This window comes from Ptiloglossa arizonensis, chromosome 8, assembly GCF_051014685.1.
Source record: "Ptiloglossa arizonensis isolate GNS036 chromosome 8, iyPtiAriz1_principal, whole genome shotgun sequence".
NCBI classification, from domain to species: domain Eukaryota; kingdom Metazoa; phylum Arthropoda; class Insecta; order Hymenoptera; family Colletidae; genus Ptiloglossa; species Ptiloglossa arizonensis.
The window spans coordinates 20,113,910-20,136,989 of record NC_135055.1 but is presented as its reverse complement, the minus strand read 5'-3'; the positions used below and the strand labels follow the sequence as shown (position 1 = coordinate 20,136,989).

The window sequence follows — 23,080 nt, the reverse complement described above, 5'->3', positions numbered from 1 at the left end:
CGATACCATTTCGTCGCGTGTCGATGATCGTGTTAGCTCTTGGGCGGTAGGCCGACGAACTCGGCTCGAAACGGACCGTTCATTCTCCAGGGTAAAGAAACGCGAGTGACCTTCAAACGTACCTAACTTCTCCCTTGTTCTCTCTCTTGAACGATCACGTGCATTCCCCTGGCGAACCAAAGTTGCGCGTTTCGACGAACACTTGGCTGATCGGTAATCGTTGCAAAAATTACCCTTCTCTTCGCAATCCTCTCTCGTTCTTTGTTAAACCACCCTGTTCGTCCTTTCTAGAACTCTCTCGCACCGCCTAAAGTTTCAATAAACGCTGATCGGTCATCGAAAATAATCATTTTCTCGTGGTATCTTCCATTATTCTCTTTCGAACCACCCGGTGCATCCATGGCGCAGCTCTGTCCAACCGGACAAAGTTTCACGTCCGAACGAACGTTCGGCTAATCGGTCATTGCCGTAAAAATGATCCGTTGGTATCTCGTGGATCCATTCGCGCGAAACGAAAGAGGAGATCGCGCGTGGATCGGTGGACGGTCCGATCGATCAGCGTCGCGGCGTCTTTTGCCGGCCGGTCTCGCGTAGACGCGTTTGGTTTCTTTTCGTGTGGGAGTTTTATTGCGTGGCATTGATGAACGACATCGCCGCGGAAAATGTCATCGGGGACCGCGGCGGGCGGTCGGTCGGGGGCGCGTTACAATATCGCGATGTACCCGTACGTGTACGCGCACCGAGATATTTCGGTGCTCTCCGGGGACATTATCGAGCGTCGGATTCAAATGAGCCCGGAGCTACTCGGTTTTCCCGGTTCTCGTCCCTCGTCGTGTCCCTCTGTCGCTCCCTCGATCGTTCTCTCGTTCACTCTCGCGTGGTTGTGAACGCTCTCTTTATCCAGCGCCGGTCGGTAGTCCTCTCCAGGGACTGGCTCTTCGTTCCTCTCGTTCCATCGTTCCCCATCGTGTTCACCAGCCCTTTGACGCACCCCATACCCTCCCCCCCCTCCCCGTATGGCTGTGTTTAGAAGACCCATAGAAACCGATCGATCGATTCGATCAAAAGTCCGCGTCGGCCGCGACGATTGTCATCGAAAGTCACAATGGCCGTTTTCTCCTTTTTCTCCCCTCTTTTTTGCCCCGTCGAAACGGCGGCGGCGATGGTTCTCTGTCGAATCGCTTCTGGACCGTTCTGAACGTCAGAATCGATGGAGGGACACACCACCGTGGCCCCCGACAGAGAAAACTCCGGGAGAATTGCGTCCACCGTCCTCGGGGACGGCGGTCTCTCGTCCTTTCCGAGAGTCGCCCGTCAAACGCAGCGCCGCGTGAATATTTTAAAGACCGTCGTCGGACCGATCCCGTCGGAAAGTGGTTCATCTTTAACCAGTTTCTCCCTCGTTCTTTCAATTGCGTTCGGTACGTCCGTGGACGTCGTAAACCGCAGGATCGCGATGCCCGTCGATATGGCCGCGCGTTCGAAACGACGAATCGAAGGATCGTTCTCCGTGCCCGAATCGAAATCGAGAATTTAGCGCGACGGAATTCTTGTGGGGGACCACCGTAACGTAACGGGAGGATAATGCGCACTGTCCAGGGAAATTAAGGGACAGAGAATCTCTGGTTTCCTGTAAGAAGAATCGCGTTTCTTCGATCGGGGAACCGATCCAAGGTGGACGATTCTCTGGGAATTATTCTTTTCGTTCCAAGGGAAAATTCTAAGGGAGCGCTTAAGGAGATTCTAGAACACTGTTGTAAAATGTAGAATATTAAATTTTGAATTCCACACGGTGGAACAGAGTTGATAATTTTTTGTCTAAGAAATCATCTCCCACTCGTAAGAAAACAAGTTTTTTTTCCACTTGGGAAAGTAAAAACTCGTTCGAAGATTGATCGTAAAGACTCGATCGACACAGTCGGCAATTATACGAGCTACCGTTAATGCTGTCGCGCGACGATCCGGTCCGATGTAATCCAGACTGGCTGCAATTTCGATTTCCCGATAATCTTCGGCCAATGGATACCTTTGCTACCTGAATCCGCAAATACGCGAACCGCGAATCCATCCGTGGCCGGTGTGTGGAGAAGCATCTCGATACGACGCGCAAACAGACCGCGTTGGATTGATTATGGGTCAGTCGAAAATTAACGTCACCGACGGTGGTCGTCGATCGTTGGTCGCGCGTTGTCTCGATCCTCGTTGCGATCGGACCCGACTCTTCGACGAGTCGGTGAAAAATTTATACGCTCGACTTCGACTAGGAAAAAATAATTTCGACGACGGACTCTCCACTCGTCGGGAATATACTCGAATAATACCGGCGGCGTTCTCGGTGCTGCGCATCGCGATTTTACGCGCATTTAAATATTCAATTGCGTTTAACTCGAGGCGCTGTTCCATATTAACAAGACGAATGTATTTGTTGCGCGTCAGCGCCCCGCGAACCAGCGACGTGTATTTCTTGGTAAATGCGGACGTTCTCGAAAATTTCGTCCACCTTTTATAGTTTCCGCCCATCCCCGCAAAGCACAAACGAGCCGAACGAAGCAAATTTTCCCGAGAACTGCTACATTTTCGTGGTACGGTAGACGTTTCTTTTTTCATATCCACGGTCCAACGTGCGCGATGAAATATTTCCGGGTCGTGTCAGAGAAATTTCCGAATCTATTGTGAAAATCTTTTCGTACGTAGACACGCGTGCTCGAAAAAAAAAAAAGAAACGCTAGATCCTCCGGTTACGGAAATCTTTCCGGTCCGCGCGAAGAGGAAAGATTCCAGTCTCCCGAAATAAAGAGGAAACGGGCGAAAAATTGTACGAGCGGAATCCTCGAGGTGTTCTCAGGTATTCCAGCGAGACGGGAAGTGAATTACAATGCGGAGGAAGTTCGCCCACGGGCGAGGTGAAGCGAACTGACGTTACGTCGACTAAGCGTCGACCGAATCTTCGATAAATTCGTAATATCGCTACCTGTCAGGGCCATTCATCCTCGCGGGGTCGAGTTGCGTCCATTATATAAGAATAGACACGTACGCGCGTACACGCGTACACGCGTCTCCGCGCCTGGGTAGTTTCACGCTCGCTCGAAGTTTATTTCCGCGAGAGACACCGAGCGGAAAGAAAAATGGAGAGAAAAGGGACCTCGCCCCCCGCCCTCCCTCCGCCCTCTGCTCTGAAAAGGGAAACGTCTTTGAAGTTCCAATTTGTTCGACACCTTTATCGTACGCGCGTTGGGGAGGAGTCGTTACGCGAACAGCTGAGTACAGCTCGGACGAGTACAGTAATTTGTCCCGCGCGAGGTCGAAATTTTTCCCTGCCGAATTTTTACGCCCATTTTTTTTTCATTTATTCAACGCAGGGGAACCCTTTGGTACAACGACGAATAATAATAATAATAATAATGATAATAATTATCGTTTGTTCAACGGCAGTCCTTTGAAGCGTATAAGAGAATAAAAATAGTACTTGACGCGGAAATAAAAGTTACGATAGGACACGATCGGTGGAAACGGTATTAATAAAGCCTAACGGGAGCACGCGGGTTGCACGATACAAAATAACGAGGCACTCTTCAATTTTGAATAATCGCGTAAAATTTAATCCATGGTGAAATAACGCGGTGCACGATCGATTCGTATAAAAATAATAAATCCAGCGTAACTCCGGGCACACCGTAGTTACTAGTCACGGTAGCGTAGCAGTATAATTGCGACGTGTCAACGACGATAATTACCCCGGTGAGTGGAAACTCTGGTCGCAACGCGTCGAACGAAATATCGTTCGTGTTGCGGCGTCAAGTGGTACAACTTTACGACTCGCGTAGTCAGCGGTTTCTCGCGGATTCCAACAAAAGCTCCGTTCGGTTGAGCGGGCTCGCGCGAGCGGAGCAGATTCGATTATCAGGACGCAACGATTTTCGAGGCGCGAAACACACAACCACGGAACCCGATAGGCAATCGGGACGACTCGTTCGTCACCGATCCGGAGAAAAGCTGTCGATCTCAGGTCCGCGCGTCAATCGGCGAAGAATAAGGACGCGAAGCGCGCGCTCGAGTAGGCGACGCGGGTCCTCCCGGTGTGCAAATGAAACCTGGCCAAATTAATTGAACATCCATCTCAATTACGCGCTCCGTACGTGAATACGGCGGTAGACGCGTTCGAGATCTTACGCGTGTGTACACCGTATATATCGCCCGTGGCCGTCGACAATTCTATCCCCGCGGACGATCCGGCAGGACAATGCATCCTGGACAGAATAATTCACCGGAGCCATTATGGTCGGTCCAGGACAAGGGCTTTATTATTGACTTACGACTAATAGTCACGCTGTGGATTACGCGCGTGTGTACGCCGCGTACGCGCTTGCGCTCGCGTGCTCTCGTACGCTTTCCCTCTCTCTCTCTCTTCGCTCGATCTCTCGCTCGCTCGCTCGTTCGCGCTTCCACGACCAACGGTACTGTTCCCTACCGACGTGGCTTCGATCTATTGCTCATTTCCCGGCAAATGCTGATCGAATGGGCCGCGTTGCAACGCCTGGAAATTCACGGTGGCGTGGCTTCTTGTTCTCTGCTGCGGGTTTCCGGTGTCCCGGCGAGAATGGATCGGTTTGCGCCTCCGCGCGCGGATAAGATTAGCCCTCGAAAACGACGCCATCGACCGATCCTTATCGAGCCGACGAATTTCTCTCGTCGAGTGCCGCGTCTCGAGTGGAGATTTTCACAGATTTCTTTATTCTTAAGAAAAACCGAATCCCTCCGAGCTTCGCCCTCTTTTCGATGCACGGGCTCCAGATTTGAATCGCAACGTAGGCGGATTTGTTTCTAAGGTCGAAAGTGCGTTTAGAGAAGATCGTGGAAAATTGAATAAACGTATCGGGTCGAAGTAATGGTGAACGAATAACACGGATTGGAAAATTGTCGCTAGTCTCGGTTGACCGATCGACGAATCCTCCCTTTTTCTGGTCCCGGTCCTCTTTGTAAAGCAGACGTTAGAAAAATGCATCTGGCAGGCTCTCGACGCGATCGTCCAGATCCGTCTAACGAATAAGCATCGTTCGATAGGGGTCGATAGCGGCGGTCTACGGCAGGCGCACGGTAATCTGTAAACCAATCATACGGGCCCGTGGAACGGATCCACCCCAATTGGCCGCATCTATATTCCTTGTTCTGCCCCGACCGGATCTTCGCGCGGTTCACCCGAACGATGCATTTCCATATTACGGTAAGATTAATTCTGACTACGAGTTCACCCAGCGAGGAACAACGTCGGCAGCTGTCGCGTACGCCGTTTACGTACGCACGATCGTTCTTTGAAAAATCGTAACGTCGTGAAATTGTTCCTCGATCGTTCGTTCTCGTACCAATATTCGTAAAGCGGAGCGTTCGAATCTCCTCTCTGGTAATGTCGCACGTTGGATCCGAAGTACGCGACAACGCGCGAGACGGGTCCCCGTACACTGCCGGCTGATATTTCCCCTCCCCCGAGGATCGTTAGGAAGTTGTTAGCAAACAAAAACACGCGAATGGGCACGAAATTATTCCCCCCGTTTGTCCACGGTCAATCTTCCCCGGGCCGGGCTCGAAACTCTTTTTAATTATTTTTAACAACCGTTGTTCGAGCATTCCGAAATTCGAACACGAGAGAGAGGGGAACGAAAAAAAAAAAAAAAAAAAAAAGAGAAGAGAACGAGCGACGGAACGGAACGGAGCGGCGGGGTAGACGACGGAGAAGGGTGGAAACGGAACGCGGATAGGGTTACTAACGATTTCGATTCCGCATCGCTCAAACCGAGCGCGTTGAATTTCGCGAATGCTTTTTTGATCCGGCGAGCCACCACCGGCGCTATCCGCGAGAGTGGGGTGGCGCCGGTTGGTTTCGGCGGAGGGTGCGAGGCGAGGCGAGGGGTGCGAGGCAAGGGTGGGCCCTCTCGCTCGCTCCCCAGGCGCCAATGACGCCAATCTCCCGTGTAAATCGCGACATATTTCACCAGCTGCCGGCCGTGGTAGGGGTTGACGGTGAACCTCTATACCTTGGCGGCCCCGAGCCAACCCCCTGCCCACTTTCCGCCCCGGCGAGCCCTCGATCGGTCTTACCGCGTTACTTTGAAAACGCGCCGGGGCTGGATAAAAAGTTCCACGACCTGTTATCCCGAAAGTTATCGCGCGCCGTGGAGTTTCTCGTCGAAGTCGACGAGTTGAGAATTCCGCGTCGAGACGAGCGCGACGAGCGCGACGAGCCGCCGCCTCCCACGGAGGTAGGGGTTGCACCGATTTCCACCGTAATTTATCCCGACTTTCCCGTGGCTCGTTTTCAAGGGGGACCGTCGTCTGGCATTTTGGGCCGAAAATCGACCCACCTTTGTCGAATTTCCTCTCGCGAGCCGATAATTGGAACGAACGATCGATGAACGTCGCGCGGTGTAATTCGACGCGGGATTTCCGTTTCGAAAATTGAAAAATCCACGGAATATCTACGGATTCGCGTTCTCTCTTCCGATGCACGATTTTTCATAACTTTTTACCGGGACGGTTGGAACACTGCCGGGTAAATGTTTCCCGACGCGATAACACAGACCGCAGAGTGCTCGATACAGCAGCCGCTACGATTCTCCCGTATTTTCTGGACCGGTTGTAAATAGAAACGAAAATTCGAACGTTTTCCGTTCGGTATCACCTTTTCGATACTCGAATCGTTTCGAAACGAACCGCGCGTGGCCCGATCGGCTCCGTGGCGCGAGTGTTTTCATCGTCGAATCGGAACCCGACGCGAATTATATTTATAAGCGAGTAAGTCGGCTCGCGGGATCACGGTGCGGTGAACAAAAATCGAGCGTCGACGCATACGGCGCGCGGCAATTTTCGGAATTATCGGCTCGTGAACGCGGCGCGTGCACGCGCGGGTACCACGCATCGTCGCTCCGTAGACACTCGCTCGTCGAAACGAGGGCGAAAAACACCCCCTGGGGCCTGTTTGTTTTTCGATACGGTTTCCATCGAGCGCTCGCGACGCGGCCCGTTTGTCGCCCGCCTCTGCCTATGCAAATTCGGAGCCGCGTTCCTCCTTCGAGCCGGAACGCCGCGTTCTCTACGAGCGTACAGTTCGCATAAAATTATCGTAACCGTGTCGCTGCTACGGTCGCCTCGCAATTGCCCGTTCGCCGCCGAGAGACGATATCGGAACTCGTCGCGACGGTTATTAGAGAACCGCGGAACACTTTTTCTCCGCTTTTAAACGACGACTCCCGTTTGTTCGCGCGTCGTTCGAGCCGTGTTCCCGGCGCGGTTTTATCGCCGCACGAACACCGGAAATTGGAAACTGCTACGCGCCAGTTCCCGATAAAGTAGTCCAATTTTTTTTTTTTTTTTTTTACATCGCCGACAATCTCCAACGGAGCACGATTTCGCGCAACGAGGATTCTCGTCGTCTTTCGATCGGTTGGCAATCGCCTGGAGAAACTCGAGCTTCTCGACGAGCGGTGTCGTGTCCAGGACATTATTTTTCGTTATTATATCCGTCGTTTTATCGATTCCATTCCCGTAGCTGGTAATCCTCCCGAGTGACTTGGATTAGCTTCGCCAGGATGCGCCTACTGTGCATACTCGTACGAAAGCCTGTGAAATTTTGCGTATCTACAGGGTGTCGATTCTCTCTCCACGCGGTAAAATAATCTAAAATGTCCTACGAGTATTCGGTACGTACCAGTTTATTAAGAACATGTTCTCGACGCCTTGAATCGGACGTCGAATCGAAAGTTTCGTTTCGACGTTCTGCAAACGTTATTCGACGACGAGTAGAACTTTGTATTACTTTTCCAAAACATATTTTAGATACCTTCTGTGATACTTCATCGTACAGTCCGTTAATTTCGTACGAGATCACCACGATTTCTCCACGCTCGATAGATCCGTACTCTCTCGCGATGCGAAATGCACGCCGCGAAGTCTCCTGTTCGATTGCGTCTGGAACCGAACGAAGCGTTTCCAGCTTCGCCGTAGTTCGCTGTGAAAGCACTGAAATCGTCGATTTCCGCATAAATACGATAACAGAGGCCTCCGCGAACCCGCGGCCGTGACATCTGTTTCGTTCGTTCTCGACACCAGGGGGTGCGAAGAGGGGCCATCTGAAAACTTGGGAATTAAGAGATCCGCGAGAGACGGTCATTCGATTATTTCCAGCCATTAAAAGGGTCCCGTCTTTCGCGCGCCCTTTCGTCCCTCCGCCTTGGGTCCCTTCGTCCCTCGCCACCGCCGGCAGCTTCTTCCCCGAACTTTCTTACACGAGTTTTACATTTCGCTCCGCGAACGGGGGAACCGAGTAGCGGGCGAAGCGAGAGGAACGCGAGCGAGACGACGAGAGCGTGTGCACGCTTCCCAGCGAGTTCCCTCGGCGGGGTTCGCGGGGAGGAAGAGGGAGAAGAAGGTTGTCTCGGTGCCACGAGCATCTCCGTGAACCCCTCCGCGTCTCTTACACCCTCCCTCCCGCCCCCTCCGGTTGTCATTGGTATTCCACGCGGCCGCGGCAATATTGCGTTACCAGAACGCGTCCTGCAAACGGAATCGAAGTCGTCGCGCGGGCCGACGATGACACCGAGGGTCTCCGCTTGCGAATCGCACCGCACACGTGGCTCCCTTTTAATTTACACCCCCCTACCGAAATTAACGTCCATCCCCCGTCCAACCTCACGGTCGTAATCGAGACGAGCTCGTCGCCCGATTCTTTTCAATCGCGCTCGAAGATCACCCTCTCGATTGCGAGAACCCGGCGAGAAGCAGCTGCTCGCGTTCACGCGGCAACTATTTTTGATACGTCCTCCACGAACGAGAAGTTCACCAGCGAACGTTTCACGCGTTCCCTCTGGCGCGAAAATTTCCTTGGAAATTTTTTTTACAACGCGCTCGGCAGATCCTCGCGGAATCGGTCTCTCCGAGGAAAGTGTCTTCGTTTGAATGGGCGCTCGAAGGGTGACAGCCAGCGGGGGAGTGGGTGGGTTAGGTCCGCATAAAGACGATCTCTCGAGATCGTAATTATTCGATGCTTCGACGGAAGTTCGGCAGTTCTGGAAATGGGGCTGGAAGAGGCTCGCAGCTGCGCCGAGATTTCGAACCGTCTTGGAAATACGTTTCGTCGGTTCTTCTCGCGTACGGTGGAGCGGATCGGGAATCGGGAAATTAATTTGGAAAATCGATCGATCGCTTGAAATAGCAACAATCCTCAACAAATAGCGTTTCCGTGCACTATTTTCACGCGTTTGAATCTTGCAGGGAGTGGGGAAAAATTCGATAGATTTCCTCGTTACGATCGAATGAAAAGAATCGCGCGCTGTATACTCGAACGACGAAGGCTCGAAACCCCTCGATTTACCTACGCGAGTCACCGATAGGAATAAAGCCACTGAATTCCGCGTCACACGGTACATTGCGTTCGAGAAACTCGCCCGATGGAGATTCCAGGGTTCACCGTTTCTCGTGATTCGCAATACGTCGTTCGTCTGCGGGAGCGGTGGCGTTCGAAATTAGAATTCGTAGCTAGCCGAAACCCCGTAAAAGAGCAACGCGACGAGACGGAAGCGCGTAAAAATTCTTAATCTCGAGGACGCGGGGAGGAACGAGTCGTAAACTCGAGGCGGGTGGCGATTCGCGATAAATTTTACGGGAAGCGCGATGGTGGTTCCCCGTCGAGAGACATAATTTGAATTCGACGGGTTCTCGGGCCTACGAAAGGGATGTTTTCCGGCTCACCCTTCGTTCGCCGCGGAATCAAGTGTTTGAGATTATGACGGAGGCTTCGGTCACGTATTTCATTAACCGCGATGCCCTGGGTTCCGTGGGCTGGCAGGGGGCGACGGAACCCTCGAGGGTGCAGGTAGCCGCGAAATATGTTTGCTTTGCGTTACATCCCCCCGGGATGATCCCGTTATAATTATGAACGTCCTTGTTGTCCCGCGAACGAGCCTCGACGGCCCGTTCTTCGCCTCTTTCGGCGCCGTTAATCTCGTCGGGGATTTGCCGCGGTCCGTGGCCCTCGCGACGCGGACGACCCGCGATTCTCACCCCTGGCGGAGGAAACGTTGCGGAGGAACCTTTGGACGACGCTGGGAAACGCGCGAGTAAACTACGCTGTGTCCCGAACGCACCGATGTTGCAGCGTTGATTTTAGATTTTCTTTTCGTAGACTTCGTGTCTCGAGTGGGCTATCTCTGAACTGTGTCACGCTCTTGTCACGGGGAAATTATTTGGATAATGTATCGAATAAAAATATTGTCGAGGTGCGTGGTCAGTTACGCGTATAAGTCGAAGTAGAAGATTCATAAAAGAATCGTCGTTTCCGCGTAAGATCTATCCACTGGTGGTAGTCTAAAATGTCACCGTAGTCGTTTCAGAACAACGAGAGAGTATGTCCTTGATACTCTTTCGTTGTTCTGAACTTAGCGACGCGGGGACAGTGTTGAGAGATTCGACACAGAGGTTAGTTGGTAATCGATCGTTTTATTCGTCGCATGGTAGTCTCATATAGAAAACGGTATGAAATGGTTCAGTGGAATTTGGAGATCGTCTAGCTGAAAGGTGTTTGTCGTAGGATTGTCATCGTGGTCGCGCTTTCGAGCGTCTTTCCGCGTGAAAATTCGTGGCTCGCGCGACGCAGAGACGTCCTATCCATCGTGCCCGTATCGACGAGATTCGTTCCCCGGTTTCGCGTGCTCCGAAACGAGCAACGACAGATTGGAATTACCATATTGGAACAGGGAGGACCGGACTCCTTATTTCCGTTTCCTTTAGCGACCAACGTAGACGCACGGGGGACGCCGAGGCAAAAAAATACCCCGAAGGGTATTTTCCCTATATCCAAATCGCTCGCTTCGGTTTCCCGTACGATTCTTCTCTCGCGTTGGCCTCGCGTTCTCGTCAAACCGTCCCCCTGGTCCCTTCTTCTTCGTTTCGAGTTTCTCCGTTCCGCTGATCGCGGTTGCTCTCTCGCTCCCCGTGCCGGCTGCTTTCATCTCCCCTTTTCCATCTCGGGCCTGGGAGATTCATCCGATTCTCGTCCACGAAGATTTCAATCTTGTTTGGTCGAGGTATCGACACGTCCTCATCTTCCTCTCGATATTCCCTGCAACCTGCTCCCCTCTCTCGTTCCACGTCCGCCCCCTTCCGGCCGCAGAACGTTTGCTAACCCTTGCGAGAACGAAGGAGGACGGTCGATGTCTGTATCGATCGGTCGGAACGAATCGGGTGCAGGCTCGAAGGAAATTCCCGCTCGCTTCCGCAGGAAATTCGCGAAACGTGCGCGACCCTTCGCCGATTTCCAGCCCCCGTTGACCCACCCCCTCTGGTCCCGCGATACTCTTCCACGGCAACGTCAGGAATCCGTCTCCCCGTGCCCTCGAAAATCACGATCCTATCGACCATCGCTCGCCGGTCGGTAACGACGCTTGGAAAAAACCAAGGGTGGATGGGTGGCGAGGAAGAAGACCAGGGTGGTGCAACCACCCCGGAGATCTCGGCTCGCGCGGGGGGCGGCACGGCGCGTTCTCGCGCTCCTTCTCGGTCCCGGAAAGGACTTTTCCAGTCTATGAATATATTAAAAGCAAACAAAGCCGCTCCTCCCGTAATCCTCGCCTCGTTTTCTCTCTCCCCTCTTCTCTCGGCTCGCAGGACGTTACGCGCGCGTTTATTAAACCGGGCCGCAAACGCTTTCTTAAGCACTTTAAAGTCAAGGCTCCGTCGTTACCCTCGAAAATCCTTGCGTTCCTCCTCCAGCCGGATCGAGACGCTCTGAACGCGCGGCGACGAGCAGAAATTAAATTCGCGTCCATCGTGCCTCGTCTTTCGGCGTTGAGAATAACTCGACACCGTTTAACTCGGAGGGAGCGCGAATCGATTCGGGATATCATTCCGTTCTCGCTTTCGCGGTGCTCTGTACTCCGCTGCTTGCCAGGTAACGAAATATTCAGCGTCGGTTCGCGGAGACGGTGCAACGATCTCGCATATCGATGTATTCGTAACTCGACGAGTTGGCGCGTGCACGACCGACGATCGAAGGAGAGGAAGCGAGTACGCGAACTTTATCGTACAATTTCTCGTTACTCGACTGAAAAGCGTTCGTATTCTTTCCAGACTGAAATCTGCTCGAGTGCCCTGACCGACGTCATTCACGCGGTCATCAACGGGACGGACGGTTGCCTGTTCTGCTTCGGACACGCCGGTTTGGGTGAGTATCTCAATGCCTCGAACGAGAATCGCAAGCTGTATCGCGATTCAACGGGGGAGAGCGACGAAGGAGTCGCGACTCGTATTGGGTCGGACGTTGCGAGGTCTTCGCGATACTGTCCTTATTCCACTTACTCGCCGCGATCGCGACTCGTACCGGGTTGGACTTTTTCGATCGGTCCAACCCAGTACGAGTTCTACTGTCCTCGTTCTACTAACTAGCTTACTGCGAAGACGCGATCGCGATTCGTACCGGGTTGGACCTTTTCCGTCGGTCTGTGCGGTACTGTCCTTATTCCACTTACTCGCTGCGATCGCGATTCGTACCAGATTGGACCTTTTCGGTCGGTCTGTGCGGTACTGTCCTTATTCCACTTACTCGCCGCGATCGCCACTCGTAGTAGGTTGGACGGACAGAATAGGTCCAACCCAGTACGAGTTCTACTGTCCTCGTTCTACTTACTCGCTTACCGCGTAGACGCGATCGTCCGAGACTCGCGTTGACCAGTCTGCGCGGCACTGTCCATATTCTACTCACTCGCGATAATACGTTCTTCGAACCCGGAACCGATACTTTCTTCTCCCTACGATATTACGGTGTAATCGCGATTCTCGAAACCATCCTCGCCGTTTCTATTCGTACGATCGTTCGCTACTTGTATCGGGCCGGATATTTTGGTTTCCGATATTCCTCCTGAAATACTACAGTGCAGTCGAGGTTCTCGAAAACGTCCTTACCGATCCGGTTTGCGCGACGGTTGCCGAACCGCGAGCTAAAATTGCCAAAGTATCCGGCGTAAACGAACGTAGACGCGTCGAATCGAGGATCGACGTTCAGCGGAAAAGAATAAAAAAAAAGAAGCGGGTTAAACATTTTTCCCCCCCTCCCGTGCGATTCCGTGCGTTACGCGGGGACCGACGTCTCCGTTCTTCTTTCCGCTGGCTTTGTTCGGCAAGGTTCGACGTCCTCGTAGACAAAACGCCATTGTTTCCACCGCGAGGAACTCATCCGGGCCGAGCGTAGAAATAATTACATGAAATATGAATACCACGAGGAATTCTCCGCGCGTCGTTCTCTTGGTCCTACCGCGTTCTTTTTCCCGCGCTCGTTCCAGCGACGGGACCGCCGTTTCGCACTTAGCGACGGGCGCAGAGATCGCGGGACGCCTCTGGACGCCTTTTTTTCCCGTAAATATTTCCGGGGGGACAAGTGGACGAATTTTGTTCGCCCTTTTGCGGGAACCGTCGAATGAAAACTAGCGGGACGCAAACGCGGGGATTTTTACTCGTAGTCTCGCGTACCTACGTAGAAAAATGTTTGCCACCGCGCTCGTGCCGAGCGGACTGCGCGCGTACGCCCGCTCCAATTAAGCTTTCTTGGCACGCGTTTGTATAATGGAAAGCGACGCTTACGAAGGAAAACCGGCCGGGTAATTTCGCGTCCGAATATACGTCGAAAGTGTGGAATACATTTTACCCGTGTCCGAGGGAACCTTTTTACCGAGGAATCGTCTTTGAATGTCTTCTTCCCTAATTACGCGCGCGCTCGATTCTTCAAGGCCGCCTTTATTCGGCTACGACGAAGCCACGGCCGGGCGAAATTTCACCGCTCTCGACTCGTTTCGCGGTAACTCGCGCGAAACGCGAATTTCAAGGGTCGAGGGGCGGAGTGGAGGGGGTGGGTGGGTGAGAGGGTTGTTTCCGTCCTTGAAAACCGCGCCACCGATAAGAAAACTCGGTCGTCGGACGACACTTTCACGGGACGAGAACCGTCGTGAGGTTCCTTTCGACGAATTCGAAGGGAAATTCCGCAACGAGAGTCGATCCGGATGCGAATTAAGTATTCGACGGGCGAACCTTTCGCGGGGTTGATTCTTTATTTAGACGTTCCCTACCCCCGCCTTTTCGACGCTCGGTTTGCCGCTTGCTTTTCATCGTTCTCCGGGTAGCTAGACGGGGAACACGAACCGGGCGAGACGCGCGAGTTGTTTTACATTTTAAGTAGTGATATCGAGTTTGCATGCAAATGCATGATTATGCGAGGCAACCGAGGGGAAGGAAGGTTTTCTCGGCTGGTAACGCCGGAGAGGAAGGAGGACGGATAGGAGGCCGTGGCCCCGGGAAAATGGACGAGGAGAGAAAAGGGGCGAGAACGAGGGACGAAAAGGTGGAGCCCGAAAGGAAACGAGATAATGTATGCTACTGGGACACGCTCTCTCTCCCCCTGCCCCTTCTTCTCCACCTTTCGAATCTTAACGTACACCGGAGATTATTCTCGCGTCGCTTTCAACGGGATTAACTTCCGTGCTGACGGATTTATGGCCAGCCTCGCGAACAGACCGATTAAACTTCGCGGCTCCGTATCGTCGTTGAACGCGAGATCGTCGAAAGTATCCGAACGAAATCCTCCTGGCCGGTACGTCGACTTTCCGAACGAACGCACAGGGGAATTTCCAAGTATTCCTGACGCGATAACCGCCGGTTGTTCATCTCCGGGGAACGGTCTTTGTTCGATTGGAACGATAAAGGCAATCGAGCGGTGCGCGTACAGCGACTACGGTAGCGTTACTTTTAATCGAATCTTACCGCAAACGTTCGAACCACTGCTCGCGACTTATCTCACCGAGAACCTGGGAAATCGTTGGAAAGAAATCGGAAATATTCCACTCTGCGTTGAATACTTTTACGGGAACCATCGTACATTCGCCAAGTAACTGTTCCCGAGTGCCAGCGAACATCGAAGTTGAATCCGCGTGCGGACGGTACTCGTCGTTTCCAGGCCCGAGGGATCAACGATCGCCGGTGCGGAGTTCGCGGGACGCGAATCGAGCCGCGAGATCGTTCGAATTCTCGCGAAAGTTCGCCAGTCGGGTGAAATTTACCGCGAGAGAAAATCAATAAAGAGAGCGTGCGTGCGCGCGAGAGCGAGAACGAGCGAGAGAAAGAGAGAGAAAGAGAGAGAAATACGCGCGGTAGCGGCGGGAGATAAGAGTCTACCGGGCCGGAGATAAAGAAACGCGAGAGAAGAAAGACGTGGAAGGAAGCCGAACGAACTTTCATCCCCTCGCGCCACCGGCGGAGATACTTGAGGCAAGTCCGCTAGCAAACTGCTTTTGATCATCGCTACGACAACGCACTTCTCTCCCTTTCTCTTTCCCCTCTCTGTGTCACTCGCTTCCCTCTGTTCCCCTTTCTTTGTAGCCAGACTCCCCTAACTCTTTACCTCGCCGTCTCCCTGCTGCTTTGACACAGAGAGGAGCGCGACGGAACGCGGGACAAAGCGACGGAGGTCCGCGAGCCGAGGCGAACCGAACCGAATCGGAGCGAGCCCGCCAGAACTAGAAACGAAACCCCTACGCACCGTGGAAACGATCGAACGAACCTACAATCTCGACCCGGGATCGCTCGCTCTTGCCCAGTTTCGCTCGCGCGATTCCCTCGATCCGCTCCTAAGAAAACGCGGGGAATACGCGCGCGTGCACGGGCGCTTGCTCGCCGAAGATCGACGGTGGCGAGAGCGAGGGAGCCGAGAGAAAGAAGAGGAAGAAAAAAAAAAAAGAAAAAAACCGAGAGACGCGCGGCCGCCCTTTGACGGCGACGAGGATTTGTCGTACGGAAAGTTACGACGGGCCGAGAGAACACGCGTGCGCGCGAGCGAGTTGAAGAGAGAGAGAGAGACGCGAAGGAAGCGCTCCCTGCACGCCAGCCAGACAATGCGGTCTTTTGTACTTTGTAACGCGGTGCTAATTACTCTGCATCAGCCGCGGCCCTTAAGGTACGCGCTGTCGAACCCTTTCGCCCGCGAGAAACCACTGAGAAAGCAAATTAACCAACAAAACGAGGAGAGAACGCGCGGCGAGCTTGTCCCCCGGACCCGCGGTGCCACCTTTGACATGCAAATATTCGTGATAATTACACCGAGGACGATGATTCCGCGCAACTTTTTCTTCCGCGGTCGGAGCGGTTGATCCCGAACTACGCCCGAGAAACGACCCGCGGGGGAGAATTTGTTTCTCGCGACGTTTCAACCGCGTACCTTTGAAGTGCAAAACTCCCGGCACCACCCACCCCTTCCGGTGACAAATCGATACAGTTCAGTCGGCCAACCGAACCGGTCGTTCGTGTTTGCGATCAATTGTTGCTAATTGTTTTTCTTTCATTCGGGCTACGAAGCTCACCGACGGCGATCTCCGTTATCGCGCCCGGCTCGAACCGTGGCTGCTTCAATTCCTTTTCTTTGCCGACGAGTAATTGGATCTGGAGTGAAAATCGGTAAACCTCTACTTTACGCGATGTAGTTCACTCGCATACACGGGCTAAATATTTGGGCGAATCGACTGCCTTTCTGTAATTCCGCGCTTAAATCTGAACCACGAGATCCTTGCACGTTGTGCGATTGTATCGTTTATGGTCTCGTACGTCTATGTAAATCATTCGGTTCCACACTTGTTTATTTACCTGGAGAAACGTGCCAATAGAAAGAAAGGTAATTTTTACCAGCGGAACTTTTAGCAATATACACTTCCATAGAAGATATTTCTAATATTATAATTTATTACTCGTGTCACATTTCTAGTAAAAATGCAAAAGTACTCACATATAAATACGTGTGCCCAAACTTTCGACCGGTAGTGTATATTATTCGTTTCGCGTTACGTTTTCCTTTATTTGGAATCGTAGAGATCGTAGTGTCTCCCGATGGGTAGGATTTCGAACACGTTGTCGGTTCGAAGGGCAAAAATTGAAATTCGTTTGTCCGGTGGGAGCGAGAGAGAGCAAATATTGCGCTCGAAGCGATCAGAGCGGTTCCTTCGGTCGAGGGTAAAGCGAAACGAGCGGTGCTCGATCCATCGAACTGTCTCGATTCTCGGAACGTACGGTTTCACCGACCATTTCGACGCTCTTTCCATTGGCTCGATCGCGCGGAATCGACGAAACGCAAACGACCGCGAGAACACTTACGTGTTTCGATTCGCGTTGCGTTGCCGCGTTCAAGGAGACTCGGGCCACCGTTTCTCCAGCTCGCGAAAAGGGTGAAGCTCGCGCAGGAGAATTCCAATCGGCGGATGCATCGGCTTTAAAGCACTCCTGGGCGAGTTCTCCGCGAGACGGTTCCCCGGGAACGATTCTCGCCTCCTTTCGGGGAAAAGAGGAAACAGTTGTCGCTAAATCTTTCCGCGTTTTCATGCGTAAATCGACGAATCGTTGCGACCAAACGCATGATGCTCGCGCGTACATTTTCACGTACGAGGCGCGAAAGAAATATTTTCTCGCGGCTCCCAAGAGGTGAATCTGTGCATCCGGCTCGCTGAAGATTCCTCGAGTAAACGCTCCTCGATATTAATTTATACCTTTGAATTCGATGCGACGTTTCTTCATTATTCCTCTGTTTCGCGCAACAGACCTTGAGAGAGTTCCAAAGGAATTGTACCCACCTCTTTGAATCTTCCCGGGGAAATAAGTCGATTAATATGGAAAAAGGTTCGATAACTTTAATTAAATTACTTCGTAGGAAATTATCCGATGCATATTAAATAGTTGGCGAAGTTGCGGGGAATATTCCAAAGTTCAACGAATCTTCGACGATTCGTGCTTACGGGGATGATTTGAAATTTTTTCGAAACTCGAGAAATTCTTGCAAATATCTTTACCGAGTTGGAACAAACGCGAGAGAATTATTCGGGTAACGAGAAATCGGTTCGTTCTCTCGACGCTCCGAAATTCGAGGAAAAGTTCAACTTGGACCGAGACTAGCCGAGATACCCTGTCTTTTTCCCAGTTTCTAATTAAATAAAAACATAATTCACCGTCTTACGTTCGAACAATTAAATAACGTTTAAGATTCAGCGACGGGTGCCGCTGCTTTCCCATTACTTCGACGGTCCACGGCCCACCCCTCGGGTCCTTACGCCTTTTGCTCTCAGTTTCCCTTCCTCCCGTCACTTTCTCCCTTTATTCGGAGAACAGTTTCCATCCTATTGTTTTATGATTTTAATAAGACTCTTTCCCTTTCGATAATATCCCGATTTTTTTCTCCGTTGATCGGGACGTTCAATAAACACCGATGACCTACGCTCGCGTATCTGCTAACTCGATTTTCTTTCGTAACTACAATCCTTTTCTTAAACGCTTGTCTTTATCCCATTGGGCTCGTTACCAACCTGGTACTCGAACAAAAATTACAAAATCATGCTTAAAAAAAGAAACGGTCAAAAATACCCTTGAAAACACAGCTCAGAAAAAAAAGATCTACGAAAAACCGAACATCTTCCCGAAAGTCCATCCAAATCGCACCCTCCGCGAATTCTAAATTCGTCCACCGTTTAGAAAAGAAACTTGACTCGATCGACTCCGTATACACCCCATCTCGAAAAAGTGTTCGGTCTTGAAACGTCTTCCTTTCGATCCCCGAACTAGAGGGTTGCCGTTAACGCGGGAACGTCAACCGCGCGTCGATCCCGATTACATTCATTTCACCCGTCATTGGTCAAACCCGTGAACTTGTAATGTAACCGAATTAATCAGTTTCAATCTAGCGCCGGCTATAAATTAGATCTCCGGTGACGGGGCTTCGTTACGCGTTGTAACTACGGTCGGGGACGTTTATCGCGGCGAGGGTTCGCGAGTGCGCAGGCGGGTGCACGACTCGGCGCGATCGTTGTTCCTCTCATCGTTCTCCGATCGTCCGTGCTAAACGGTAAACAAATTAATTGTCGTGCCGGGCCGCAAATCGGGCATCGCGATTGTTGCGTTCGACGACGATCTGCAGATTTACCGTGCACACGGGATGGATTTTGAGGGTGGGGGGTTGGTTGGGTTGGATTTTCAAAGGCAACCGTGCGAATCGATTCGAGCCGCGACACGTGGCCGGGAAAAGCGAGGGAAATCAATCGTAAACCCCGACTGTTTGTTTCGACGTGACGATGTAATCGAGGCAAACGGTTTCAACGTTCCCTCTCCTCTCTCTCTCTCTCTCTGTGAACGTCCCGGACGAAAGAATGCAATTAATCGACGGAACGTACGGCGCGTTTCCAAACCGCTTTGGTAAACAATACGCGACGCACGTGCGACCGGTGCGGCAGATACGCTGATATCGTTTCGCGTGGAACCGTTACACGAGTGGGAATCGCGGGAATATTTCCGTTCTTCTCTTCTTTTTGATTTCAGGCAAGTCGCACACGATGCTGGGCACACCGGAAGCGGGACACACCTTGGGAGCGATACCATGCGCGATCGCGTGGCTCTTCCGTGGAATCTCCGAGCAACGGCAGAGAACCGGCGCCAGATTCAGCGTCAGGGTCAGTTGCGTGGAATTAACCGCCGGACAACAACAACTCAGGGACCTCCTCGCGGCTCACGCAAACGGTGAGTAAATATCAACCAGGACGTAACAACCGGGGGAGGAAATTTCTTTAAGGGAGGGAGAGCGTTCTCGAGAGCGTTTAACGTCTTTAAACAGGGGTGAGAGGAATAGTAATGGTATTGGATATCATTGTTTTCACGTACGGAACGTTGACATTGATAGTTGGAGCACTAGACAATTATCGGGAGCGTTTAGTGTCTTGAGAAGGGGTGACAGTAATAGTAATAGTAATAGTAATGGTATTGCCGATCATTATATTCGCGTACACAATGGTAACATGGATAGTTGGAGCAGTGGACAATTATCGAGGGTGTTTAGCGTCTTTAAAAGGGGCGAGACTAATAGCAGTGGTACTGCCGATCAGTTTTTGTACGTACGCAATGTTGACATTGATATTTCGAGAAGTGGACAATTATCGAGGGCGTTTAGCGTCTTTAAACAGGGGTGAAAGGAATAGTAATGGTATTGGCTATCATTGTTTTCACGTATGCAATGTTGACATTGATAGTTGGAGCAGTACACAATTGTCGAGAGCGTTTAGCGTCTTCAGAAGGGGTGAGAGGAATAGTAATGGTATTGGCTATCATTGTTTTCACGTACGCAATGTTGACATTGATAGTTGGAGCAGTGGACAATTATCGAGAGCGTTTAGCGTCTTCAGAAGGGGTGAGAGTAATACAATAGTAACGGTATTGGTGATCATTGTTTTCGTGTACACAATGTTAATATCGATAATTGGAACAGTAGACAATTATCGGGAGCGTTTAGTGTCTTGAGAAGGGGTGACAGTAATAGTAATAGTAATGGTAATGGTATTGGCGATCATTGTTTTCGCGTACGTAATGTTGACATTGATAGTTGGAGCAGCAGACAATTGTCGAGAGCGTTCAGTGTCTCGAGAGGGGGCGAGAGTAATAGTAATGGTATTGGCTATCATTGTTTTCGCGTACGTAATGTTGACATTGATAGTTGGATCAGTAGACAATCTTCGAGAGCGTGTAGCGCGTTGTGAACGCATAGTAACGGTATAAAATAAAAAGTAACGAATTAAAAGTACATGGAAGATACACAGCGAGAAGAACTTCCTCGATTACTTCGAACACTCCGATAACTCGAATAAAAAATTATGCCAATGGTCTGGCAAACCCCACAAGTCTCGCTAATGTCTACCAACGGGCAACAAAGTGGAACAACACGAACGCTATTAATACAGTCCGAGCGTAACGAAACGATTCTTCGGCGATAAAAGCTCGGGACGCGGCGCTTAGAGGTGTTTAACGTTAATACAAAAGAAGATTCCCGGTGAATGTTCCGCGGACAACGAGGCGAGAGACACGGGCCAACCGGAAACGGGGTTCCCGGTTACAAATTACGCGTAATATTTGTACCGTAATCTCAGCGGCGCCGAAGTTTTCTCGTTTGAACGCCCAATCGCGATAGCATTGTGTTCTTCCCGCGGCGTCGAAGAAACTTGAGTCGTAAGAAACACTTGTCTCGAGCCTCGTCCCCCGGTTTTAAGAGTCCCGACTGCCTCCGCAACTCCCCACCTCGGACCTTCTCGGAGAGATCGGCTCCAACATCCGCCCCCTGACCCCCACCCCACACCCCACACCCCACACCCCACGCCCCTCTGCCGAGAAACGTCGTCTTAGACGTATTTGCAGAGGGGTCGAAAGTTTTCCGGGCGTTTCTCCTCTCTCTCGCGATAGGGTTGAACGTTTGCCGCAATTAATTCGATGCCTGGAACAATGCGGGCAAGTACAATCGTTTTGGATTAATTGGTGCCGAGTGCAGGGAACAGCGTAGGGAATTGTGTCGTCACGGGTGTGTGGAGCACCGATGTATACCGAAACGCTCTAATTTTCCAAAGCGCGTCGTTTCTCGTTGTTGGTTCGGCGGTCGGGAGCAATCAACGTTATTACGAAACCGGAACTACGGGAACCGGTTTCGTATTCGTTTCTCGTAGAGATCCACGGGCCGGTGAGTTTTCCATCGATCGTTACGAGAGAACGGAGGTTAAACTCGGGAACGGGTACTCGAGCAGGTATGGAGAAACGTTCCATCGAGACCGCGTCGGGAAGATTGCATCGATAAACGAGGGATCGCGGCAACGGTGAGATACGATTTTAAATGTTTCTCCCCGGCGTGATAAAAGCGGAAGCCGGTGAAGGAAATTGCGGTCGAAAAATCGCGCGTTCCGTTTGCTTTTATCCGAGAGCCGAACAAAACCGAACGCGAAGTTTCGTCCTCGTATCGGACAAAATGGGCCGTAATAACGCGGCTCGAAGCCTCTGTACGATGAAATCGTTCCCGGTTGTTTTCTTCGTTGCCCTCGGTCCGTACGACTCGCGGAGTCCGCGAGGGATTCCGCGCGTAATATGCAGCAAGCGGACCGAGGACGTCGTTCACTCCGTCTTTACGTCTCCGTAAAATTGAGGGGGTGAGATTATTTCTCTTCTTTTCGTTTGTCTTCGAGAGCGTCGTCCCTAGTTTGCCGCGGTTCCGTCTCGCTCGCTCCGAGCGTTATTCCGCAGCCTGTCGAGAAATTGCGAGGAACTCGCCGGACTAATAAGAAACCGAAGGGTGGAGTCCCTGCTACGGTGCACTTATGGGAACCCTCGAGGAGCAGGGGTCGTCGACCACGGGGAACGGTTCTTCTCGGACGACCTCGAGGAAATTAACCTCGGACTCGTCCTTGGCCGCGTTGTCGCTTCGGTGCGAGATCCTCGAAAATCGTCGAACCCTCGACGTTCGACCGAGAATATTTCCGTAACGTCAACGATCGTTTCTCGTTCGTACGCTTCGCTACGCGATTCCTGGAACTCGGCTAACCGAGGCTATCGAGTTTACGGGTTTTTTAAGACCGATCGAGCGGTTATTGGGGCACTCGAGCCGTCGAAATTATCAGGGAATGGGTCTGCCCGGTCGTTAAGCTCTGAAGTTTACAATTAAAAAGTTACGGGTGCACCGCAGCCGTGTTGTATGCATTAGGAAACAATTCACCGCCGGGTACAATGTAACCTGCGGTTATCGCGATCGTACCGTGGGAACGATAAATGCGAAAGGGTAATAATCTCAAAGGGTTTAGAATCCGTTGTAAATTTCGCGGCTGACGTTAACGGAGAGGTCGCGTGCCGCGCTGGAACGCGGCGTATTAAACTTCCGGCGTCGAACGGGACTCTTTCCGCGAAACATTGCCAACGAGAGAGATTACGACCGATGTCGATTCTTTTTCGCGTGTTTCGCATACCTCGAAAGGGGCTTTCGATTCGCATCTCCGCGGGAGTTGGGTCGGAAGTGGGAAGAGAGCATCGAGTTCCGTCGAGTTCCACCGAGTTCTCGAGCGTTGGTGCCCCGCGGAGTTCGAGGTCTCTCCGCTCGAGAAAAGTCGGACGGGCGAAGAGTAATCTCGATTTTCACCGAGTACTCGGTGTTGGTTCGTTACGAATCGAGCTTTGGAGTCGAAGTCTTCTCTCGAGAAAGATCAGAAATTGAGAAAATAACGTAGTT

The 23,080-nt window shown here is 51.8% G+C and overlaps 1 protein-coding gene across 1 annotated transcript in view; it reads left to right on the top strand.

The window, feature by feature from the left end:
* LOC143150368 (uncharacterized) overlaps positions 1-23,080 on the top strand; it is a 311,591-nt gene that overhangs the window by 269,006 nt on the left and 19,505 nt on the right. The window contains exons 8-9 of the mRNA XM_076318592.1: positions 12,115-12,208; positions 19,375-19,572. Coding sequence (XP_076174707.1) covers positions 12,115-12,208; positions 19,375-19,572 — 292 coding nt within the window. The remainder of the gene's footprint in view (positions 1-12,114; positions 12,209-19,374; positions 19,573-23,080) is intronic.